The following is a 21,680-nucleotide window of genomic DNA, read 5'->3' as shown; positions in this document are numbered from 1 at the left end:
TTCAATTTCAGAGATAAAATTTAGTTTAGATATTATGAACGGGGGATCCCTGGGTGGCTCAGCGGTTTGGCGCCTGCCTTCGGACCAGGGCGTGATCCTGGAGACCCGGGATCGAGTCCCGCATCAGGCTCCCTGCGTGGAGCCTGCTTCTCCCTCTGCCTGTGTCTCTGCCACTCTCTCTCTGTGTCTCTCATGAATGAATAAATAAAAATCTTTAAAAAAAAAAAAAAGATATTATGAATGGAGGTAACAATAAAATCCTGTCTGCTGAGTGCCAAATACACATAAGAGTGCATCTGAATTCACGTAAAAATTAATAATGCAAAAATTAATACTAACCCTAATCAAAATCTCACTCTAGAAGTCCAGAAGTCCAGATAACATAACTTATTAAAGTCTGTATAGTTGTAGTTCATCTTTCATGACTTTCACTACTTCAGTTGCTGGCGTATTAAAAGGTCTTAAACAAAAAAATCAGGCACTTTAGTAATGTTAAGTGATAGATTTCCTCTTGCTGGGGTCTATTTTGAAAAGAAATCAAAAGTCTGACAAACAACAAGAAAAGAAGACACATAAACATACAACATGAAGTATTTAAGACTTTTATAAACTGAAGAGACCTATAAAATATTTGTAATACAAATGTTCCACTATAAATACACTTATATATGAAGACAACTCAGCAATAATGTTGATTTTAATAAAAATTCTCAAGAACATAAGATGAGGGGCTCCTGGGTGGCTCGGCAAAGGACTCCTGATTTTCGCTCAGGTCATGACCTCAGGGTCGTGGGACAGAGTCCTGGCCGGGCTCCGCGCTGGGTGACGGGCCTGCTTAAGGTTCTCTCTCACCTTCTCCTTCTTCCTCCCACCCCCACTCTCACTCTCTCTAAAAGATAGAGGGGAAGAAGAAGAAGAAGAAGAAGAAGGAGAAGGAGAAGGAGAAGGAGAAGGAGAAGGAGAAGGAGAAGGAGAAGGAGAAAGGAAGGAAAGGAAAGGAAAGGAAAGGAAAGGAAAGGAAAGGAAAGGAAAGGAAAGGAAAGGAAAGGAAAGGAAAGGAAAGGAAAGGAAAGGAAAGGAAAGGAAAGGAAAGGAAAGGAGGAAGGAAGGAAGGAAGGAAGGAAGGAAGGAAGGAAGGAAGGAAGGAAGGAAGGAAGGAAAAGAAAGAAAGAAAGAAAGAAAGAAAGAAAGAAAGGAAAAGAAAGAAAAGAAAAAGGAAAGAAGAAAGGAAGAAAGAAGAAGGAAAATAAAGAAAAGAAGAAAAGAGAAGAAAGAAAAGAAAGAAAGAAGAAAGAAAGAAAGAAAGAAAGAAAGAAAGAAAGAAAGAAAGAAAAAGAAAGAAAAGACAATTACAGATCAAAGTATAGTAAGGAAGAGTTAACTCACACATATTTAAAATTATAGTTTAGGAAACTGGCTGCATTTTCATCCAGAAGCATTATTTGGAAACTATGAAGCCTTCGTACATGTTATTGACAACTAATCAAGAATAAGACAGGTAATATTTTAGAAACGAGCCTATTTCTTAAAAAGAAAAAGGCCTGCCGTGTGAAAGGCAACTCCATAAAGCACATTTCGGGCCCAGGTGCTTATCTCCACTCTCTTCTGAAATCAAGGTTAAATCTGCAAAGGTATGAAGCCAGGAGGACACGGAAGGAGACGGAAGGTGGCTGACGCGCGAGAAGCGTGAGCCCAGAGAACGTGGGCCGGGGCAGGGGTGACCTGCAGTACAGAGTGGGGGGGGGCATGGCCCGGTGCCCCATAAGGCAGGACGGGACATGTGGTGCACTGCATGGAAGCCACGGAGGGCCTGTCCGGGGGCAGCCGGCAGGACTGGGGGGCCCATGGGGAGCCACCTGGAGCCCACTCAGAGCCCACACGGAGCCTATGGGGAGCCCACTTGGAGTACAGGGGGAGCCCATCCTGAGTGCACAGGGAGCCCACCCGGAGTGCATGGGGAGCCCACGCGGAGCCCACCCGGAGTGCATGGGGAGCCCACGCGGAGCCCACCCGGAGTACACATAGAACCCACCTGGAGTACATGTAGAACCCACCTGGAGTACACGGGGAGCCCACCTGGAGCCCACAGGAGCCCACACGGAGCCCACAGGGAGCCCACAAAGAGCCCATGCGGAGCCCACCCGGAGCTCAGGCGGAGCCCATGAGAGCCACACAAGCCCATGGGGAGCCCACCCAGAATGCACGGGGAGCCCACCCAGAGTCCACGGGGAGCCCACGCGGAGCCCACGGGGAGCCCACGCAGAGCCCACTGAGAGTACACAGGGAGCCCACGGGGAGCCCATGCAGAGCCCACCTGGAGCCCATGGGGAGCCCACCCAGAACACACGGGGAGCCCACCCGGAGTCCACGGGGAGTCCACGGGGAGCCCACGTGGAGCCCACACGGAGCCCATGGGGAGCTCACGCGGAGTACAGGGGGAGCCCATCCTGAGTGCACAGGGAGCCCACCCGGAGTGCATGGGGAGCCCACACGTACCCATGCGGAGCCCACAAGGAGCTCACAGGGAGCCCACGCGCGCCCATGCGGGGTCCACCTGGAGCCAACAGGGAGCCCACCCAGAACACATGGGGAGCCCACCCGGAGTCCACCCGGAGTCCATGGGGAGCCAACGTGGAATACAGGGGGAGCCCACCCGGAGTCCATGGGGAGCCCACACGGAGTACAGGGGAAGCCTACCCGGAGCCCACCCGGAGCGCACAGGGAGCCCACGGGAGCCCACGGGAGCCCAAGCAGAGTGCACCCGGAGTCGGAGGCCGCCCTCCAGCGAGCCCACCCACGCAGGGCCTAGAGCCAACGGGCAGGGCGGGCCGCCGGCAGGCAGGGAGCCCAGGCCGTGCGGTCCTCCGGCGACACTGGCGACCCCGCGGGCTCGGGCCGGGGGGCCCCCGCCTCCCGCCACGGGCGGGCCACCGTGGGCCCAGCTCGAGCCCGTGGGCACCGCTCCTGGGGAGCAGCCGGCCGGCCCGCGTGGGAAGACGGCCAGGGAAGCCGCCGCGGGCGCGGGAATCAGGTCATCGGGGCTTCTGGGGGAGACAGAGAAGCCGGGGGAAGCGGGGAGAAGGGCGCCAAGTGAGGACGGCCTGTCCCAAACCTCAAAACGCAGAGCTGTCATTAAAATGCAACATAGCTTTTGGCAAACAGAGTCCATCTCTCTAAGCGAGTAAAAAGTAAAAAAAAAAAAAAAAATTCAGAGGAGCATGAGAGAAAGTTTAAGAAAGTCAAGGGCTCAGCTCAAGGGGCGGATGCCAGGCGGGGGAGAGCGCGACAGCCGCGTCCCCACCGACCCTCAGGCAGCGCTTCCAGCCCAAGGGAGCCGCGGTCAAGCCTGAGCCTCCACGGTGAGCGGAAAGCGACGCCAGCCCTCGTCACAGAGCACGTGGCCGCGGCTGGGGACACGGTCTCCGGAGAGGAAGGGCTCGGCCCCTGAGCAGGGGCGTCCGGGCAACGGCGCTGAGACAACGGTGGGGGCGCACGGGACATGGCTCCCCAGTGCCCTCGCCACACCCGGCAGAGGCCGCGCCGCACATGCGAGGAGTCGAAGATGGGGTTCATACAGCCCAGCTTTTTTTTTCCCCAACATTTGTTCATGAGCAAACACACAGAGAGGGACAGAGGCCCAGGCCGAGGGAGAAGCAGGCCCCCGCGGGGAGCCCGACGGGACTCGATCTCGGGACCCCGGGGTCACGGCCTGGGCCCAAGGCAGACGCCCAGCCGCTGGGCCCCCCAGGCGCCTCTACACACCCTCTCTTAGAGAGTCACAGAAAGGTGTGTTTGAACAAGGTAAGAGAATACGTTAAGAAAAACAAGTACGTGAGTCAAAAAAATGAAATACGACATAGTCTGTCAGCAAAAGAGCAGTTTCAGAATGCAAGGTCGGGACGAGGCCCCAAGTAGAAGCGCCCAGATTACCGGGGCCGGTGCTAGGTGGTAGGAAGAACAGGTCAAGGGGACAAAAAGGCTTAAAAAATACACTTGGGCCTTTAACAGAAAGAAACGTCAGACTCCTCGGAGCGCTTGTGAACGAACGTTACGATGAGCGCAGAAAATTAAAAAAAAAAAAAAATCAAGACACAAGAAATTACCGACTCCAGGAAAACCAAATGTCCTAAGAAAAAGACTACTTTGCTCAGCAGTGAACAATGCTCATTTACTTAAACTAACATGAACACGGAACATTGAGAAAAAAACTCTTTAAATGAGACGACTACCGAAAGGGTAAAGGGAAGGGACGGGTGTGGCCAAGAGCTTGATCCTAAATGATCCAAACGGGAAGGAAGGAAATCAGACCTAAAACTGACGGGTTGAGAAATAGCAGGACACAGACCCCCAAAACGTAAGGAGGAGGGCAAAAACATTCCGCTTGTCTTCCTGCAGTGTCTGATGAAATACGTGAACGTCCTAAACATTTCAACTGTACTAACTCAAAGAAGGTGGATCTTGCTCAGCTGAAGAACTGATTTCGTCCCTAAGAAAATACTAAGGTACGCGAATGCCTCAGTCCCTAGAGGCTCTTCCTTCCCGGAACACGAAGAGGCACGTTCTTGCTGCATCATCTCCCGTAGGATTAGAAAAAGTCCTACTAATGAAAGCTTTTGATATTCTCAGGAGCCTCTGATGAATCCTACACCTGGGTCACCATCACCTGCTCACTGACCTTCCGGGGATTTCAGGAACACACAGGGATTTGCTCAGTGGTTCACCTTTAGCTATAAAACTCACACCGCGAGCTGTGAAAAGAAAACTGCCAACTACACACCCTATAACCAGATCTTTTCTGGGTGTTAAACCACCAGACGCTGTGTTGGAAAGAGAACTCAGCCAGAAGCAAAAAGAGCTGGAATCCAGTCTGCGCTTGTCTGACCCGCTCCCTGCCCTCCCTACCCATTCTGGAGTCTTTGCCCTCAGCAGGCCAAAATGCTCTCGCATGTAAAATCAGAGCTCATCTACTTTTTTTTTTTTATGAAAGTAATTCCATGTATTCCTGAAACCAGGTAATTAAAAAGAAAACCAGGGGGATCCCTGGGTGGCCCAGTGGTTTGGCGCCTGCCTTTGGCCCACGGCGCGATCCTGGAGTCCCAGGATCGAGTCCCCCATCGGGCTCCCTGCATGGAGCCTGCTTCTCCCTCTGCCTGGGTCTCTGCCTCTCTCTCTCTCTCTTTCTCTCTCTATCATAAATAAATAAATAAATCTTTTTAAAAAATTAAAAAAAATTAAGAAAACCTAATCATTTATAATTATAAAAAATCATTCATAGTCACTCCTAATCCTAGGACCCCAGGAGAAGCACTGTCATTATTTTGGCCAGTTTCTTTCCATAATAGTCTTTCAAAACACAATACCAGACATCATACACAGAATAGTACATGTGGGGCTTTTCACTTGCCAATATTGAATATTTAACATCGTACAGATAGACCAGTAATTTATTTCACCTATATCCTACTGTGGCTGTTCCTCATCGTAAATGCTGTAAGCAGCACGGCTCTATTTTCCTCGTAGTCCTTATCTTTGCAAATTCCCCTTTGGTTCATTGTTAATACAAATCCCTAGGATCGAAATTCTTGAAATAATGGGTAAGCGACGTTCAAGACTTTTGATCCCTTAACCAAACTGCTTTTTAGAAAGGGCTGAGACGCTTTATGTTCCTACCAGGCATGTAAGAGAATAAACTTTTCATGCACCCAAATGAAAACACACATTTTTTTTTCTATTCTGACCAATTTGATTATTAAAAATAATATTTTGCTTAGTTCTACATTTCCTTGATCACTTAAAAAAATATTCTAGTCCTATAATACTCCAATTGCTTTAATGATTCACATTATCACACCAAGGACAAGTAACAGGAAAATGTACTCAAGAAGATTAACCGGCCCTCCATTATTTATAATTTCTAAAATCTTGTATGATTATATAATCTTTTTTTTTTAAGATTTTATTCATTTATTCATGAGAGACACAGAGAGAGAGAGGCAGAGACCCAGGCAGAGGGAGAAGCAGGCTCCATGCAGGGAACCCGATGCGGGACTCGATCCCGAGACCCTGGGGTCACACCCTTGGGCAAAGGCAGGGGCTGAACCGCTGAGCCCCCCAGGGATCCCTGATTACATAATCTTCAAAATACTGAATCAAGCAGTGAAATTCCTATTATACACATTATTCCACATTATGCAACACATGCTATAATTTTTCATGCTATAATTTTTTATATATTCTCTAATTAGAGATAGCTGAATATGTGATTTTTTTTAAGAGCGTAAGTTTAGAATCCGAGAGCCGAGGAGTGTGACTTCGCTCCGCGTTAACTCCTGACCTCTTCCCGGGCCTCGGCTTCAGATAGAAGAATAGTGACCCCAGTCTCCTGCACAGTCATCGCCACCAGTGTCAGACCACGGGAGGACACTGCCACCCGTAAACACCACGGAAAGGTGACACCTTGTTTCTACCGCTGTCGTCATTCACAGAGAGACTCCAGACGCAGCAGGGAGGCCCCACTTGGTGCCTGCACCCCCCCTGCACCCCCCCCGCTGCCCCCGAGATGCCCAGTCGGCTTCCCCCACCGGGACTGTTGCTCTTGACTCGACTGCACTTCTGTGCCGCTCTTCTGAAGGTCACCTCCCCTTCGGCCCCATCGGGACCGCTAAGAAGACGCGGCCCCGGGGCCTGCAGCGACAGGCTACTAGGGACCAGACTCCTGATGCTCGAGCAAGGGCCAGAGGGCGAAGGCAGGACCCGCGACCTCCCGAACGGAACGGCGGGCACGAACCCGAGAGCCTCCCACACCGCTCCGCTCGCAGCCTCGGGTCTTAGGGGCTCAACGGCCGCACTTCGCGAGTCCGGGCTCTGCTGACGGCCCCCGACACCTCGGCGGCAACAGACCAGACAAAACCCCAGCGGGGAACACTCACTTTTATTCGGTGGTCATCCGTGTCTGCAACTGTCGCAACTCTAATAAACACAGGATTTCTTTTGTCTATGACTTCAAGCTTCATTTTTTTCTGGAATCCATGCGGAGGTTTCTGCCGTAGAGAAAAGACGACACGGTAAGATCCGGAGCAAGCGAGGGTGGGCTGAGCCGCACAGACGTGAGGGGGGGTCAGAGAACAACCTCAAACCTGGAGTCCCCACAGCAGCCCTGGACCCCACCCTCCCTGTCAGAAACCTCAATCCCGAGCTCCGGCCAAAGCCTGGGGCGACAGAAGCCGGCAGCCACAGGAGCAAACAGAAAGCACCAGATCTTCAGATAAAATTCAAAACCTTGATTAGCCAGAGGGAAGGCAAGAGGTTTTCTCATGAGTTAGAAGGAGGTGTCTCGGCAAAACCCAACAAGCATAAAAATAGCCTATAAAAGAGAGAGGAACGAACTTTAAAGTGACACAGAGAAATGACACAGAGATTAGAAATGGTCACGAAAAAAAAAAAAAAAGAAATGGTCACGAGACCGCGCAGAAGATGGATCTTTAAAAAAAAGAAACAAAAATAAATAAATAAATAAATAAATAAATAAATAAATAAATAGGAAAAATAAATAAATCAAAAGAAAAAAGAAAAAGAAACGAGGCCACGCAAGACGGAATCGGCCTGTAAGAGCGGGACTGAGCAGGGGGCAGCATCCGTCCTACACCTGAGCCGCCTGTGCCTCGTGCTCAGCACAAACCCAGAAACCTCCGACAAGGCGACAAGCTGTAGAAGGCAAGGTGACGGCCAGGTTAGTCAAGTTGCCCCCCTTCTGGAAAGTGGGTGCAACAAAACTCGGGCCCTGAAAATGAAGCGTGAAAACTCTGTGAAAGAGAAAAAACAATCACAGTGCAAGGGCCCTGAGGCCACACTAGAGAAAGCAGAGGCATCAAGGCGACGGGAGACAGGAGACTGAGTGATGGGATCCCGTCCAAAGCAAAGTGCGACGCACGTCTTCTAGGGAGTCCAGGAAAAAGAGTGCCTCACTCTATTTGTTCTTAATTCCTAGGTTTACGATCAGATGGACTCATGCACATTCTTTTATGTTGCTTTTCTTCATGAAATATACTTTTTTCTCCCCAAAATTTTTGATGTGCTTTTCTATATTTGGGCCCACACTTCTAATTAACTCCATCATTAAAAACTCTAGCAATTTATACCCGAGAAAATCACTTTTAAAGACAAACGTTGTTTATGATAGATTGTGCGTCATCAAAACTATCTTTGAGATATTTAAAGATTTTTCCTTGAATTTACAGAAAAATAGAAATTATAAAGGAAGTTGTTAGAGATTCAAAAAAAAAATTAAATACATTTCATTACTTATTCTTCCCTTGCAAAGAAATGAGGTTTACTTTGAATCTTAACAACAGTTAAGATTATAAGATTATAAAACTTAACAGTTTTATGTTAAGATGCAATGACTCTGGTTAGAAAGTTACTATAACAAAAGCAGGTGACCTTGTATTTTGATGATTAAACATGTGGGTTGAGAGCATGAAACTTAGCATCTCAGCTTGCCATAAACAAATCCAAAGCAATTGTTTAAAACAATTTTCATCAGAAAATATCCTGTCTTTTTTCAGTTTCCCAGAGTATCTAGCTGGAAAAACAGAAGTTTGTCGTAAGATTGCAACTCATTCCATAACAACTCAAGCAGAATTTTCTTTTTCCAAGGAGATAAGACCAAGGGGAAAATTTTCAAAGGAGACAAGACCAAGGTGAAAATACTTTCTGGATGCAAACAACAAAAACCCCAGTAACAATTTTGACTTTCAAAATTGTGAGAGGTCAAAAACCTGTCCTGTGGTCTTGTTTCCCTCCCCTTCCTAGTCCGGCTCGCTAGTACTAGCTCTTTCTGTTCTTAAATGTCAATGAATGAACACTCTTGTCGACACAAATTAATCAAAAAGTGTAAAACAGATTAACTCACCACTTTGAAAGCTCTTGCAGGGGCAGGTAAAGAATTGGTTTCTTCTAAGTATTTATCCCAAGAAAAATGTTTCACATTTGGATAACCTAAGAAAGAAAGAAGTAAATCCTGTCAGGTTTAACCAAAATGATAGTGAGAACTATAAACGGACCTGTAAAATTATGATATATTGTTATTATGACCTACAAAATTATGTTCGTATTCCACATAACTTTGAACACACCCAGAACAAATTATAATAATTACATTGCTTTCATCTTGATCATGACTCCTCTATTACCTTTTTTAAAAAAAAATTTTTAAAGATTTTATTTATTCGTGAGAGACATAGAGAGAGGCAGAGACACAGGCAGAGGGAGAAGCAGGCTCCATGCAGGGAGCCCGACGTGGGACTCGATCCCAGGACCCCAGGGTCACGACCTGAGCCGAAGGCAGACACTCAACCACTGAGCCCCCCAGGAATTCCTCTTCTATTACCTTTTAAATAAGAATTTAACATAATATAGAATTTAACATTAAATAAGAATTTAACCTATAACATATAGGTGTATAATTTATATTCTCAGGTAAGTCTCATATACAGATACACACAAACCAAAGTACCCTGTAATGTCCAATTCTACTCCTACTAATCTAGGAAAATCTCATGTGCACACAGACAATGCACAGCTGCTTAACATAAAAATGTAAAAACAAGTCTATTAACCATAATATACAAAATGTATAAATATGTATATTATACATAATATATATAGTACATATGGAATAGAAAGCATTTAGTAAAAATGAATGAGGCAGATTTACATAAGCTAAAATATGGTATATTCCAGACAATGTCATCATATTGTTAGGTCAAACAACCAAAATCAAGTCATGCTATAGTATTTTCTTTTTAAGATTTTATTTTATCTTTAGGGAGAGAGTGTGAGTGGAGAGAGAGGCAGAGGGCGAGGGAGAGGGAAAGGGAGAGACTAATTGATAGGGGACTCCGTGTGCCGAGCTCCAAGCCTGAGGGGGGCTCGATCTCATGACCCTGAGATCATGACCGGAGCTGAAACCAAGACTCAGATGCTCAACCAACTGAACCACCCAAGTGCCCCAGTCATGTAAGAGTATTAATAAAACATGTAGAAATAACTATTCCTCTTTCCTCCTGCCCCCATGTTTTCCCTCTGAGTTCAAAATCCATTAGGCAGGCATGAGCAGGAATTAACAGTGGCTCAGAGGCATGGGAAATTGGCCAATAAAGAGGATTGAAAACATAAGTAAATATACTGAGATACAGGAAGGCAGGTCTCTCACTGGCCATAAAAAGAAGTATAAATAGAGAAAGCATGAAACCGGAATAAACTGAGGGGTCTTGGCTAATGATACAAACTCATTGTTTTCAATGTCTAAACAGATACAGAAACATACATAATTTTTTAATACTTTCGCATGGATGCACTTCCTAACTCTATCCTCTGAGAGACTGAAGTAGCATCAGCCCACAGCAAGGAGCACATCTACTGCTTGGATGGGAGTCCTAAACGAGGGAAAGTACAAGATAAGCCTAGCTGTGCCAGAAAGTAGGAAGTTCTCGAAAAATGATTAGAACACATCAAAGGACATAGTAACCAGCTTAAAGGGACTCCCGCTGGCCAAATCTGAGAAAATCTGGACCTAAAAATAAATAATACTGGTTACGGATTATAACCTATGGATAAAAACAGTAAGAGACAAATAAATTAACTGAATGGATAAATGGGAAGATGTGAAAGCTATTCTTTGCAGAAGAATACCAACTAATTATGTACAAGGAATAAAAAAAAATAGCATTTAGCAGCTGTCAAAATAGTAACTCATACTAGAAATATCAACGGATGTTAAAAGTAGTGAGCGGGCAGCCCTGGCGGCGCAGGGGTTTAGTGATGCCTGCAGCCCAGGGTGTGATCCTGGAGCCCCGAGATCGAGTCCCACGTCGGGCACCCTGCATGGAGCCTGCTTCTCCCTCTGCCTGTGTCTCTGCTTCTCTCTCTGTATCTCATGAATAAATAAATAAAATCTTTAAAAAAAAATTAAAAATAAAAAAATTTAAAAAGTAGTGAGTGACAATGGGGATGAAGTCCATGATAGTCATACAACCTCAAAGCATCTCCCCACAAGATACTAATAACAGAGAAAAAGTGACTGTTGGTGGAAAAGCCTGGCAAACACCATCTTTTTTTTCTTTTTTAAGATTTTTAAAATGTATTTATTTGAGAGAGAGAGAGAGAGAGAGAGAGAGAGAGAAAGGGAGAGAGAGCTTGCACATACAAGCTGGGGGCGGAGGGGCAACAGGGGGAGAGAGAGAAGCCTCCAAGCAAAGCATGGACCCCAATCCAGGGCTCAATCCCAGGACCCAGGGATCATGCCCCAAGCTGAAATCAAGAGTCAGATGCTTAACTGACTGAGCCACCAGGCGCTCCTGGCCAACAGCACCTAGATCCATTAATGGTAAAAGATCAGTAGTGATGGGGAGCCCGGGTGGCACAGCGGTTTAGCGCCGCCTTCAGCCCAGGGCGTGATCCTGGAGACCCGGGATCGAGTCCCACGTCGGGCTCCCTGCATGGAGCCTGCTTCTCCCTCTGCCTGTGTCTCTGCCCCTCTCTCTGGGTCTCTCATGAATAAATAAATAAAACATTAAAAAAAAAAAAGATCAGGAGTGAGACAATTGGCATCAGTCCCCGAGAAGATGCAGCGACAACACAGCACTGCTTCTGTGACATTCCTGCCAAAACATATAACCTAGATCCAACCATGAGAGACGCCAAGCATATCTAAATTAAGCAGCAAGCCACAAGACGACGAACCTGTGGGGCGCCCGGGGGGCTCAGTCAGTTGGGTACCTAACTTTGGCTCAGGTCACGATCTCAGGGTCCTGCGATCGAGCCCGGCATCAGGCTCCAACTTCAATGGGGAGCCTGCTTCTCCCTCTGCCTCTCCCCTGGCTCATGCACCCACACTCTCTCTCTCCCAAATAAATAAAATACCTAAAAAACAAAACAACCAAATGGCTAATCTGTTACCCTCCAATATGCTGAGGTCGTGACAGTCAAGGAAAGCCTGACTGAAGGGGAGCAGAGGGACAGAACAACCCAGTGCAATGACTGACCCTCTTGGTACAAGTGGCATCATTTGACCAACGGATGAACTTCAATGGGTTTCTAGGTCAAGGGCATAGATGACTTCTGTACTATTTTTGCGACTTTTCTATACCTTTGAAGCTGTTTCAAAGTAAAAGTTTAAAGAGTAAGTATACAAACACATATTTCTCTGAATACAAACCTTTTACAACACATTTTTAAGGGCCCTATCCTGCAGTTTCAGTAACATTAAAGCTGACTGCACACACATGGAAGTTTGTGTACATAAAGGCAAAGATTTCTCTGGAGGGATCCCAGGGTGGCTCAGCGGTTGAGCGTCTGCCTTCAGCCCAGGGCGTGACCCCGGGGTCCTGGAACCGAGTCCTACATCGGGCGCCCTGCCTGGAGCCTGCGTCTTCCTCTGCCTGTGTCTCTGCCCCTCTCTCTGGGTCTCTCATGAATAAATAAGTAAAATCTTAAAAAAAAAAAAAAAAAAGATTTTTCTGGGACAAAGTCAAACTATTTTGAGAAAGAATAGCTATTACCTCCATTTTCACTCTGAATTTTTCAGAAGAGGCATGTATTAATGTACAACCAGATAATTCAAAATAAGATCATCTAAAAAGTCACGAAGACTCTAATTTTGGAAAAAGAACAGTAAGTATGCTACATATTTTGAAAAAAGCATGAACATGGGGTGTGTAGCAGGGCTCCTGGAGGGGGACTGACCCATGAAGTAGCGAGAGTGGCACCTGCGCCATTTCTTCGGGACCGAGAGTGACGGGGAGCCTTCCAGACAGGACATCAGGAATGCAGCCAGGAGGCCGCCCTTGGAGCGCGGGGACTGGAGAAAGAGCATCTTTCCTGTCATGGGGCCGAAGACTGACCTCAGTACAGGCCCTGCAAACCGTTACTTGACAGGGTTTTGTTTTGTTTTGTTTTTTTCTAGCTTTTTTTGTATGTGTGCGAGGTGAAATAGCACGTAAAATTTATCACTTTACCCATTTTTAGGTGTATAAGCAGTGGTGATAAGTATTCATGCTGCCCTGCTTGGTACTTCTGGATGTGACATTTGGATTCTTTTAAATTTGTCAAAAAACTCATTCATTTGGGGAATATAAATAATAGTGAAAGGGAATAGAAGGGAAGGGAGAAGAGATGGGTAGGAAATATCAGAAAGGGAGACAGAACATAAAGACTCCTAACTCTGGGAAACGAACTAGGGCTGGTGGAAGGGGAGGAGGGCGGAGGTGGGGGTGACTGGGTGGTGGGCACTGAGGGGGGCACTTGACGGGATGAGCACTGGGTGTGATTCTGTATGTTGGCAAATTGAACACCAATAAAAAATAAATTTATTATTAAAAAAATAAAAATAAATAAAATAAAATAAAATGGCTAAAAAAAAAAAATTGTCAAAAAAGCTATGGCTTTGCTCTTCCACTGAGTTACAGAAGTCCGTGGAGGGAGATGGAGGACTCGGTGATTCACCGGACACTCGAGGCAACGATGACACCTTCCTTGCTCCACCCCTTCCCACAACCCTTCCCAGTGCCATGAAGATGGAACTGGAACCTACTGTTCACTGGTTCTCTGTTTACTGACCAGATCTCTGATTATGGCCATAAAGTTGGTAAAGAAGAAAAAAGAAAGGATCAATGCCAAATTGGGAAACGCACATGAATCCTCACAGCAACCTCGATGGCCAGAGGGGCACACGGGTGACTACGCGGTCGGTATTCACCGGCTCGTGACGCGACGCAGACCCCAGGACACAGGAGCGCTCTACAGGAAAAAAGTCTTCCAGGCTGCACCACATCTGAGCCACAAAAGCGTTGATATCCTGCTTTAACACCTTACTGTTCGCGTTAAGGCTCCTGCATCTTCCCAACAGCTCCATAAATCAGTACAGAAAAAGGGGCTTTTGTGTTTTAACGCAGGAGGAAACTCAGAAAGCAGCAGGGACTCTCCCATCCCCGGGATGGTGGAAAGGGCTCCCTGGGTGAGGAAATGACCAGACACTAAGACATGGTACCACGGAACTGGAGACAAGGCCCCAGACGAAGTGAGCCGTCAGAAGGGAGTGACAGGCATGTGCTGGAGACCCAAGCTGAGCCTCTGCTGCTCCATGCTGCTGGCAACGTCCACGCGTCAGCCCCAACCAGACCAAGGAGCTGCCCTTTGCCTGTGACGACAGAAGCCGTCATCACTCACAAAAGTCCCCATGAGAAGAATCAAGAATCAATATTCTGAAAATGTCAATGTTACCCAGGGCAATTTACACGTTCAGTGCAATCCCTATCAAAATACCATGGACTTTCTTCAGAGAGTTAGAACAAAGTATTTTAAGATTTGTGTGGAATCAGAAAAGACCCCAAATAGCCAGGGGAATTTTAGAAAAGAAAACCATATCTGGGGGCATCACAATGCCAGATGTCAGGTTGTACTACAAAGCTGTGGTCATCAAGACAGTGTGGTACTGGCACAAAAACAGACACATAGATCAATGGAACAGAATAGAGAACACAGAAGTGGACCCTCAACTTTATGGTCAACTAATATTCGATAAAGGAGGAAAGACTATCCACTGGAAGAAAGACAGTCTCTTCAATAAATGGTGCTGGGAAAATTGGACATCCACATGCAGAAGAATGAAACTAGACCACTCTCTTACACCAGACACAAAGATAGACCCAAAATGGATGAAAGATCTAAATGTGAGACAAGATTCCATCAAAATCCTAGAGGAGAACACAGGCAACACCCTTTTTAAACTCGGCCACAGTAACTTCTTGCAAGATACATCCACGAAGGCAAAAGAAACAAAAGCAAAAATGAACTATTGGGACTTCATCAAGATAAGAAGCTTTTGCACAGCAAAGGATACAGTCAACAAAACTCAAAGACAACCTACAGAATGGGAGAAGATATTTGGTAATGACGTGTCAGATAAAGGGCTAGTTTCCAAGATCTATAAAGAACTTATTAAACTCAACAGCAAAGAAACAAACAATCCAATCATGAAATGGGCAAAAGACATGAACAGAAATCTCACAGAGGAAGACATAGACATGGCCAACATGCACATGAGAAAATGCTCTGCATCACTTGCCATCAGGGAAATACAAATCAAAACCGCAATGAGATACCACCTCACATCAGTGAGAATGGGGCAAATTAACAAGGCAGGAAACAACAAATGTTGGAGAGGATGTGGAGAAAAGGGAACCCTCTTACACTGTTGGTGGGAATGTGAACTGGTGCAGCCACTCTGGAAAACTGTGTGGAGGTTCCTCAAACAGTTAAAAATAGACCTGCTCTACGACCCAGCAATTGCACTGCTGGGGATTTACCCCAAAGATACAGATGCAGTGAAACGCTGGGACACCTGCACCCAGATGTTGATAGCAGCAATGTCCACAGTAGTCAAACTGTGGAAGGAGCCTTGGTGTCCATCAGAAGATGAATGGATAAAGAAGCTGTGTGTACAATGGAATATTCCTCAGCCATTAGAAACGACAAATACCCACCATTTGCTTCCAAGTGGATGGAACTGGAGGGTATTATGCTAAGTAAGTCAATCGGAGAAGGACAAACATTATATGGTCTCATTCATTTGGGGAATATAAAAAATAGTGAAAAGGAATAAAGGGGAAAGGAGAAAAAAATGAGTGGGAAATATCAGAAGGGAGACAGAACATGAAGACTCCTAACTCTGGGAAATGAACTAGGGGTGGTGGAAGGGGAGGTGGGTGGGGGGTGACGAGCACTGAGGGGGGCACTTGGTGGGATGAGCACTGGGTGTTATGCTATATGTTGGCAAATTGAACACCAATAAAAAAAAAAAAGTCCCCGTGAGTGACCACCTGCAGTGCAGGGATGTTCCGCATCAGCTGATGACCCTGCCTTCTCGGCCAGGTGGCAGCCACGGTGCCTTCAGGAGGCTGATGCACATGGAGATACACTCAACGTGACATACGACCGTCATTTACCAGCAGTCACACTGTTCCCTGCCAGGGAGCGAGGGAGGGAGCTGAGAAGGGCCCATGGGAATGGGGCAGACGGCGAGGCAGCCGAACCTGCAGAGCACAGAGAAGCGGTCCTACCAGCAGATGTGCAAGGTCTATTTTGGAACCAACAACCCGAAAGAAAACGGGAGAGTGAGTATGTGAGCTCCCATCCAGGTCACGAAGGGAACATACCTGCAGCCTCAAGATCCCCCTTAACCGTGAACACTGTGCCTTCGTCAGAATCGACTCACACATGGGGTCAAGGCTCCATCCGCAAACGCTGCCCCCGAGGCCATTCCCCTTATTCATTAAAGCTTCAGACAGCGCCCTTCTGCCAGACGATAAATTTAAATGCCTATTCACCTATTCACATAAGGTCTAGAAATGAATTTCAACTTGAGAAATAGAAGATGTTTGGAAAAAGAACTTTTTGGGGCGCCTGGGGGGGGCTCAGTCGGCGAAGCGTCTGCCTTGGGTTCAGGTCATGATCCTGGGGTCCTGGGTCCAGCCCCGTGTCGGGCTCCCTGCCCCTCGGAGCGTCTGCTCCTCCCTCCCACCCTACGCTCACACACGTGTGCACTCTCTTTATCTCAAATGAAACCTTTGAAATAAATAAATAGATAAATACATACAAATAAGAATGAACTTATTTTCCAAAGAAGACAACCCCTGATACTCTGTCAGGGACTCAGCCACTGCGTAGACTTCCAGGGGCATCAGAGGCAGCAGACCCCGGCCTGCAGGCTTTGCACATGAAGCCTTACCCCAGCACAACCACGTGCACTCGGGGCTGCCCTCGTGCTACCGAACTGAGTAGGTGTGCCAGAGAGTGCACGGACTCCCACGCCGAAAATATGAACTCTCTGGCCCCGGGCAGAAAGGGTTCGTGGACTCCTGATGTATGTGAAGAAGGTTACGAGGCACAAAATGCGCACAAACCTGGCGGCGTAATGAGTGTTCTCCTGTGCTCCTTACACCAGCCGACGGGGTGGATGTGCGGACTTGAAGCTTCACACCTGTAGGGCATGTAAATCACAAAACCGTTAATTATCGGGATAAATTCTGAAATACAAATAAATATGCGCATAAATAGTCATCATCACGAACAAGCCGAAATTATCTCCGCATGTCTAAGGGCAGACCTGCAAGGGGCTGGAAGCTCCATCACCCGTCTGTCCCCCCCTTTCGTCTCCTCCCTGTCGCCTTTGCTTCGGCCAAGCACATATTTCCATAAGACCTTCGATCACTCTGCCTATGTGGCATCTGATTTCTTGCTCCTAATCAAACTCGATCTATGTATCTCTCATCTTCACAGGCAACGCACTTCATTCATTCGTTTGCTCCTTCCCTCATGCAAACACAGCGCCTACGGCACACCAGGCACTGGCACAGATGCCGAGGACGAGGATGCAGCAGCACGTACGACATGCACAAAGCTCCCGCTTCTGTGGGGTCCGCGATATACACGGGAGAGACGGGAAGTCAACAAAATACGCAGTCTGGGGGCCCAACAGGATGCAGACAGGTAGTGGAAGGAAGAAGCAGGGAGCAAAAGTGGAAAGGCAAGGTGGCCTCTCAGATAAGGGGACGGCTAAAGAAAGTGAAGGAAGAGAACCGAGCCACTCAGATACATTTAAAAAAAAAGAAAAGCCCATTCCATGCAGAGGGAACAACAGATAGGAAGGCCACGAGATGGGCGTCTCATGGCTGTCGGGAGCAGGCCTACGGCCAAGGGAGTAACACCAGGAAGGGCCTTCGGGCATAGGGAGGTCTTGGGATTTTGCTCAGAATAAAGTAACATTTACTAGAACGTCACGCAGGGGGTTTTTAGGCAGAAGAGCAGCAGAATCTGATCTGTTTTGAAGTCATTGTTCCGACCGCTTTGCAGACAATTAACCACACTGGAGACGAGATGAGGCTGTTAGGAGGCTTTCGCCAGAGTTGATGGTGGTGACCCGGGCCGAAGTGTTGGTGGAAAAGATGGTAAGAAGTGATCGTGTTTTCAGGTCTAGGTTTTAAAGGAAGAAGCAACAGGTGGATCTGCTGCAGAAGGTGAGGGGTGTGAAGAAGCCAAGGACGTCCCCAGCCCTGGGCCGCTGGGAGGAAGCGGGACCTCGTCCTGAGGTGGGCAGGCCGCCGACGCCGTCTCTCGCGTTGCGCATGGTGAAGAGTCTGGCTCTCAACACGGGTTTGACCAGCAGGTCAACAAGTCAGAGATCACGAGCATAAAAAATCTGGAGCTCGGAGACAAGAGCAAGGGAAAAAGCACACATGTGGGAGTCAGGAGCATGTGGGACGATATTTAAAGTCGTGAGCAGGGGTGAGGCCATCCAGAGAATGAGCAGAGACAGCAGGGGAGGGAGGAGGCAACGAAGTCCAAGACGCGATGTCTAGAAAATAAGGGAAGGAAAGAAAGAAGGAAGAAATCAACGCGGACGCTGGATCCGAGAAGAGAAGAAATGAGACCTGATCCGGGGATGGACCAATGCAAAAGTCGTGGGCATTCCCACGGGGCTGGAGCCAGAGACGGAGAAGGGAAGAAGCCGGAATAGGGTGGGGTGTTGTTTGGTTTTTTAACAAACAGACATACATTCGCTTATTTATTTTAGGTGGGGTGGGGAGGCACAGGGAGGGGGAGAAACGCAAGGAGACTGCACACCCAGGGCTCCCATCCCATGATCCCGAGGTCACGACCTGAGCTGAAAGCAAGAATCGGACGCTCATGCGGGGCCAGCCCAGGGCCAGCCCAGGGCCCCCGGAATACGGCGGGTTTGAGAGAAAAACACGGGGACCGCGCACAGAGCCGGCCGGTAGAGGAGACACGCTTAAGGAGTTGGTTTAAGAGGAAACCAAAGCGGGCAGCCCGGTGGCTCAGCGGTTAGCGCCGCCTTCAGCCCAGGCCGTGACCTGGGGGTCTGGGGATCGAGTCCCCATCGGGCTCCCTGCATGGAGCCTGCTTCTCCCTCTATCTGTGTCTCTGCCTCTCTCTGTGTCTCTATGAATAAATAAAATCTTTAATAAATAAATAAATAAATACATACATACATAAAGTTTTAAGTAAACTCTAGCTCCTCCCCACCCCGCCCCGGCCCTGTGCGAGGTTCAAAGTCACAGCTGTGAGACCAGGAGTCGCACTCTGTACTGGCTGAGCCGGCCGGGCACCCTCCTCTGCACCATTTTTCAAGTTTAGCATTGTTTTAAGATAAAACGCTTTTAAACGATGGGAAGTCTGACTTCATTTACCCAGGACACCCATGCTGAGCCAGAGCAGCACCACGGGCAGGGCGTTCTAGGGCCAGGGCTACAGGGGCCGGCAGAGAGCCCCGAGGCCCCTTCTCCCAGTGCTTGGACACGGACAGCAGGAACTCAGCCCCGCAGGATGGCCTGCTCACGCGGGGACAGAAGCCGCTCAGGAGCGGGCCGGGCCGGGACCCCGCACCCCAGCGGGCAGGCCTCTGCGAGCGCACGGACGCTCTGCTGCCTCGGTCTTTCTCCTCGAGGACCAGGGAAGAAGCCTGCCAGTGGAGACGGAGGCCCGGGCAGGGGTGAGGGCAGACAGGGGCGGCTCTGGGCGCCGGGCGGGCCCGTGAGGAGGCAGTCCGGGTGGGGAGGCCCGCCAAGGCACGCGGTGCCATCCCGGGGCCCACGCAGCCGGCCGGGCACAGGCCGGAGGCGCACACGGAGTCCAACCGGGGCTGCGGCGTGGCCGGGGGCACAGTACAAGGCAGTGGAGGACACCGTTCGGAGGCAGCAGTTACGGCGCGAGACACGTGTCCCGGCATCTAGGACACTAGAGACACGGCACAATGAAAATCTGTTAAAAACAAAAAAACAAAACTGGTGGATCAGGTCCCATTGGCGTTCCCAAAAGTCAAAGGGTACGATGGAGCTTAAAAAAAAAAATCAGGGGCCGCCCAGGTGGCTCATGGGTTTAGCGCTGCCTTTGGCCCAGGTCGTGACCCCCGGGTCCCGGGATCGTGTCCCACATCGGGCTCCCTGCATGGAGCCTGCTTCTCCCTCTGCCTGTGTCTCTACCTCTCTCTGTGTCTCTCATGAATAAAAAAATAAAATGTTAAAAAAAAAAAAATCAGGGGATCCCTGGGTGGCGCAGCAGTTTAGCGCCTGCCTTTGGCCCAGGGCGCGATCCTGGAGACCCAGGATCGAATCCCACGTCGGGCTCCCGGTGCATGGAGCCTGCTTCTCCCTCTGCCTGTGTCTCTGCCTCTCTCTCTCTCTCTCTCTCTCTCTCTCAGTCTCTCTCTGTGCGTGTGACTATCATAAATAAATTAAAAAAAAATTTTAATAAAAAACATTTTAAAAAAAATCAGGGCCAAATGGTCAAAATATCTAATGCATCATTAGCATATTCATGACTGTCAGGTTATATTATAAACAGACAAGCCTTAAATTAGGCAACCTCGCTTTCCCTGAGGATATTTAACCATTAAGAGTTCACCTTCGGGGAACACAGCTGGGGACTGTCGCTCTAAGGACCCCACAGAGCCACACCCAGTGGGTCGTCCTGAAAGGTCAGGGCACCTCAACACAGCCCACCCACCCCCCGGGGGCGGAAAACTGTGGTCAGAGCATCTTACGACTAGTGAACGGCAAAGAACTTTCTAAAAAATGCTCCACGTGAAGGAGGTCAGCACACGGTCGCGTCTTTTCAAACCAACTTTCAGATCAGTAGCCCTGGACGGCGTCAAGGGGAGCTGACACAGGTCCGACTTCACGTTGCTTTTTCTCAGGGTTATTTCAGTGAAAAATACCTTTAAATTTACAGTTGAACGCTCCTTCCTTTCTGTTGCTTTATTCACTTGCTATCTCCTGCCCCACACTTTTATTCCTCTTAATCTACGTATCAGTTTCACGCATACGTGCGTGTGTCATTGTTTTAGAAATGGGAAAGGAAAACGTGTACATTTCTTACAATGACGTAACTTCATAAAAGCTATTTTATTTCTTTTTTTTTTTAAGATTTTTATTTATTTATGCATGAGACACAGAAAGAGAGAGAGAGGCAGAGACCCAGGAAGAGGGAGAAGCAGGATCCATGCAGGGAGCCCGACGCAGGACTCGATCCCGGGACCCCGGGGTCTCGCTCTGAGCCCAAGGCAGGTGCTCACTCGCTGAGCCCTCCAGGTGCCCTCATAAAGGTCATTTTAATACACGATTCCATAAAATGCATTCTGTTGAGGGAATGCAAACTGCAGCGGCCCCTGTGCAAAACAGCATGGAGGTCCCCCAAAACCACAAAATCAGAAATGGCACGCGATCCAGCAAGCCTGCCGGCGGGTGATGACTCAAAAGGTGCAAACACCGGTTCATATGGCACCCCGCACCCCTGCTCATCACAGCACCCGCCGCGGCCGCCGCTGCAGACCCAGCAGGGAAGGTGGCGCGGCCAGACACACCCAGCCGTGAGGGGTGAGCCCGGCCTGTCACAGCACGGCCTGACCCGGAAGGCACCTCGCCAGGCAGAGTAAACCAGTCTGGGAAAGGCAGAGACCACGTGACTTCACTTACGGGTGGAATTCAAGAGAAACAAAGGGGGAAATGGAGGCAGACCGAGAAACAGGAGGATGTTGAGGATGGAGCCCAGAGTGCTGTCGGAGAGGGACAGGGACAGGGATGGGGCTGGGGCCGGGGCCGGGGCTG

At 48.5% G+C, this 21,680-nt stretch overlaps 1 protein-coding gene across 8 annotated transcripts in view; it reads right to left on the bottom strand.

The window, feature by feature from the left end:
- Positions 1-21,680, bottom strand: part of L3MBTL3 (L3MBTL histone methyl-lysine binding protein 3) — a 120,795-nt gene that overhangs the window by 41,073 nt on the left and 58,042 nt on the right. For all 8 annotated transcript variants that reach the window (XM_072833856.1, XM_072833914.1, XM_072833875.1 and 5 more), the window contains 3 exons: positions 16,962-17,038; positions 8,912-8,997; positions 6,930-7,040 (listed from right to left, as the gene is read on the bottom strand). In XM_072833856.1, the coding sequence (XP_072689957.1) occupies positions 6,930-7,040; positions 8,912-8,997; positions 16,962-17,038 (274 nt within the window). The remainder of the gene's footprint in view (positions 1-6,929; positions 7,041-8,911; positions 8,998-16,961; positions 17,039-21,680) is intronic.

Source organism: Canis lupus, chromosome 1 (genome assembly GCF_048164855.1).
Source record: "Canis lupus baileyi chromosome 1, mCanLup2.hap1, whole genome shotgun sequence".
Lineage (NCBI taxonomy): Eukaryota > Metazoa > Chordata > Mammalia > Carnivora > Canidae > Canis > Canis lupus.
The sequence above is the reverse complement of the archived record's forward strand: the minus strand, read 5'-3'. Positions and strand labels throughout refer to the sequence as shown.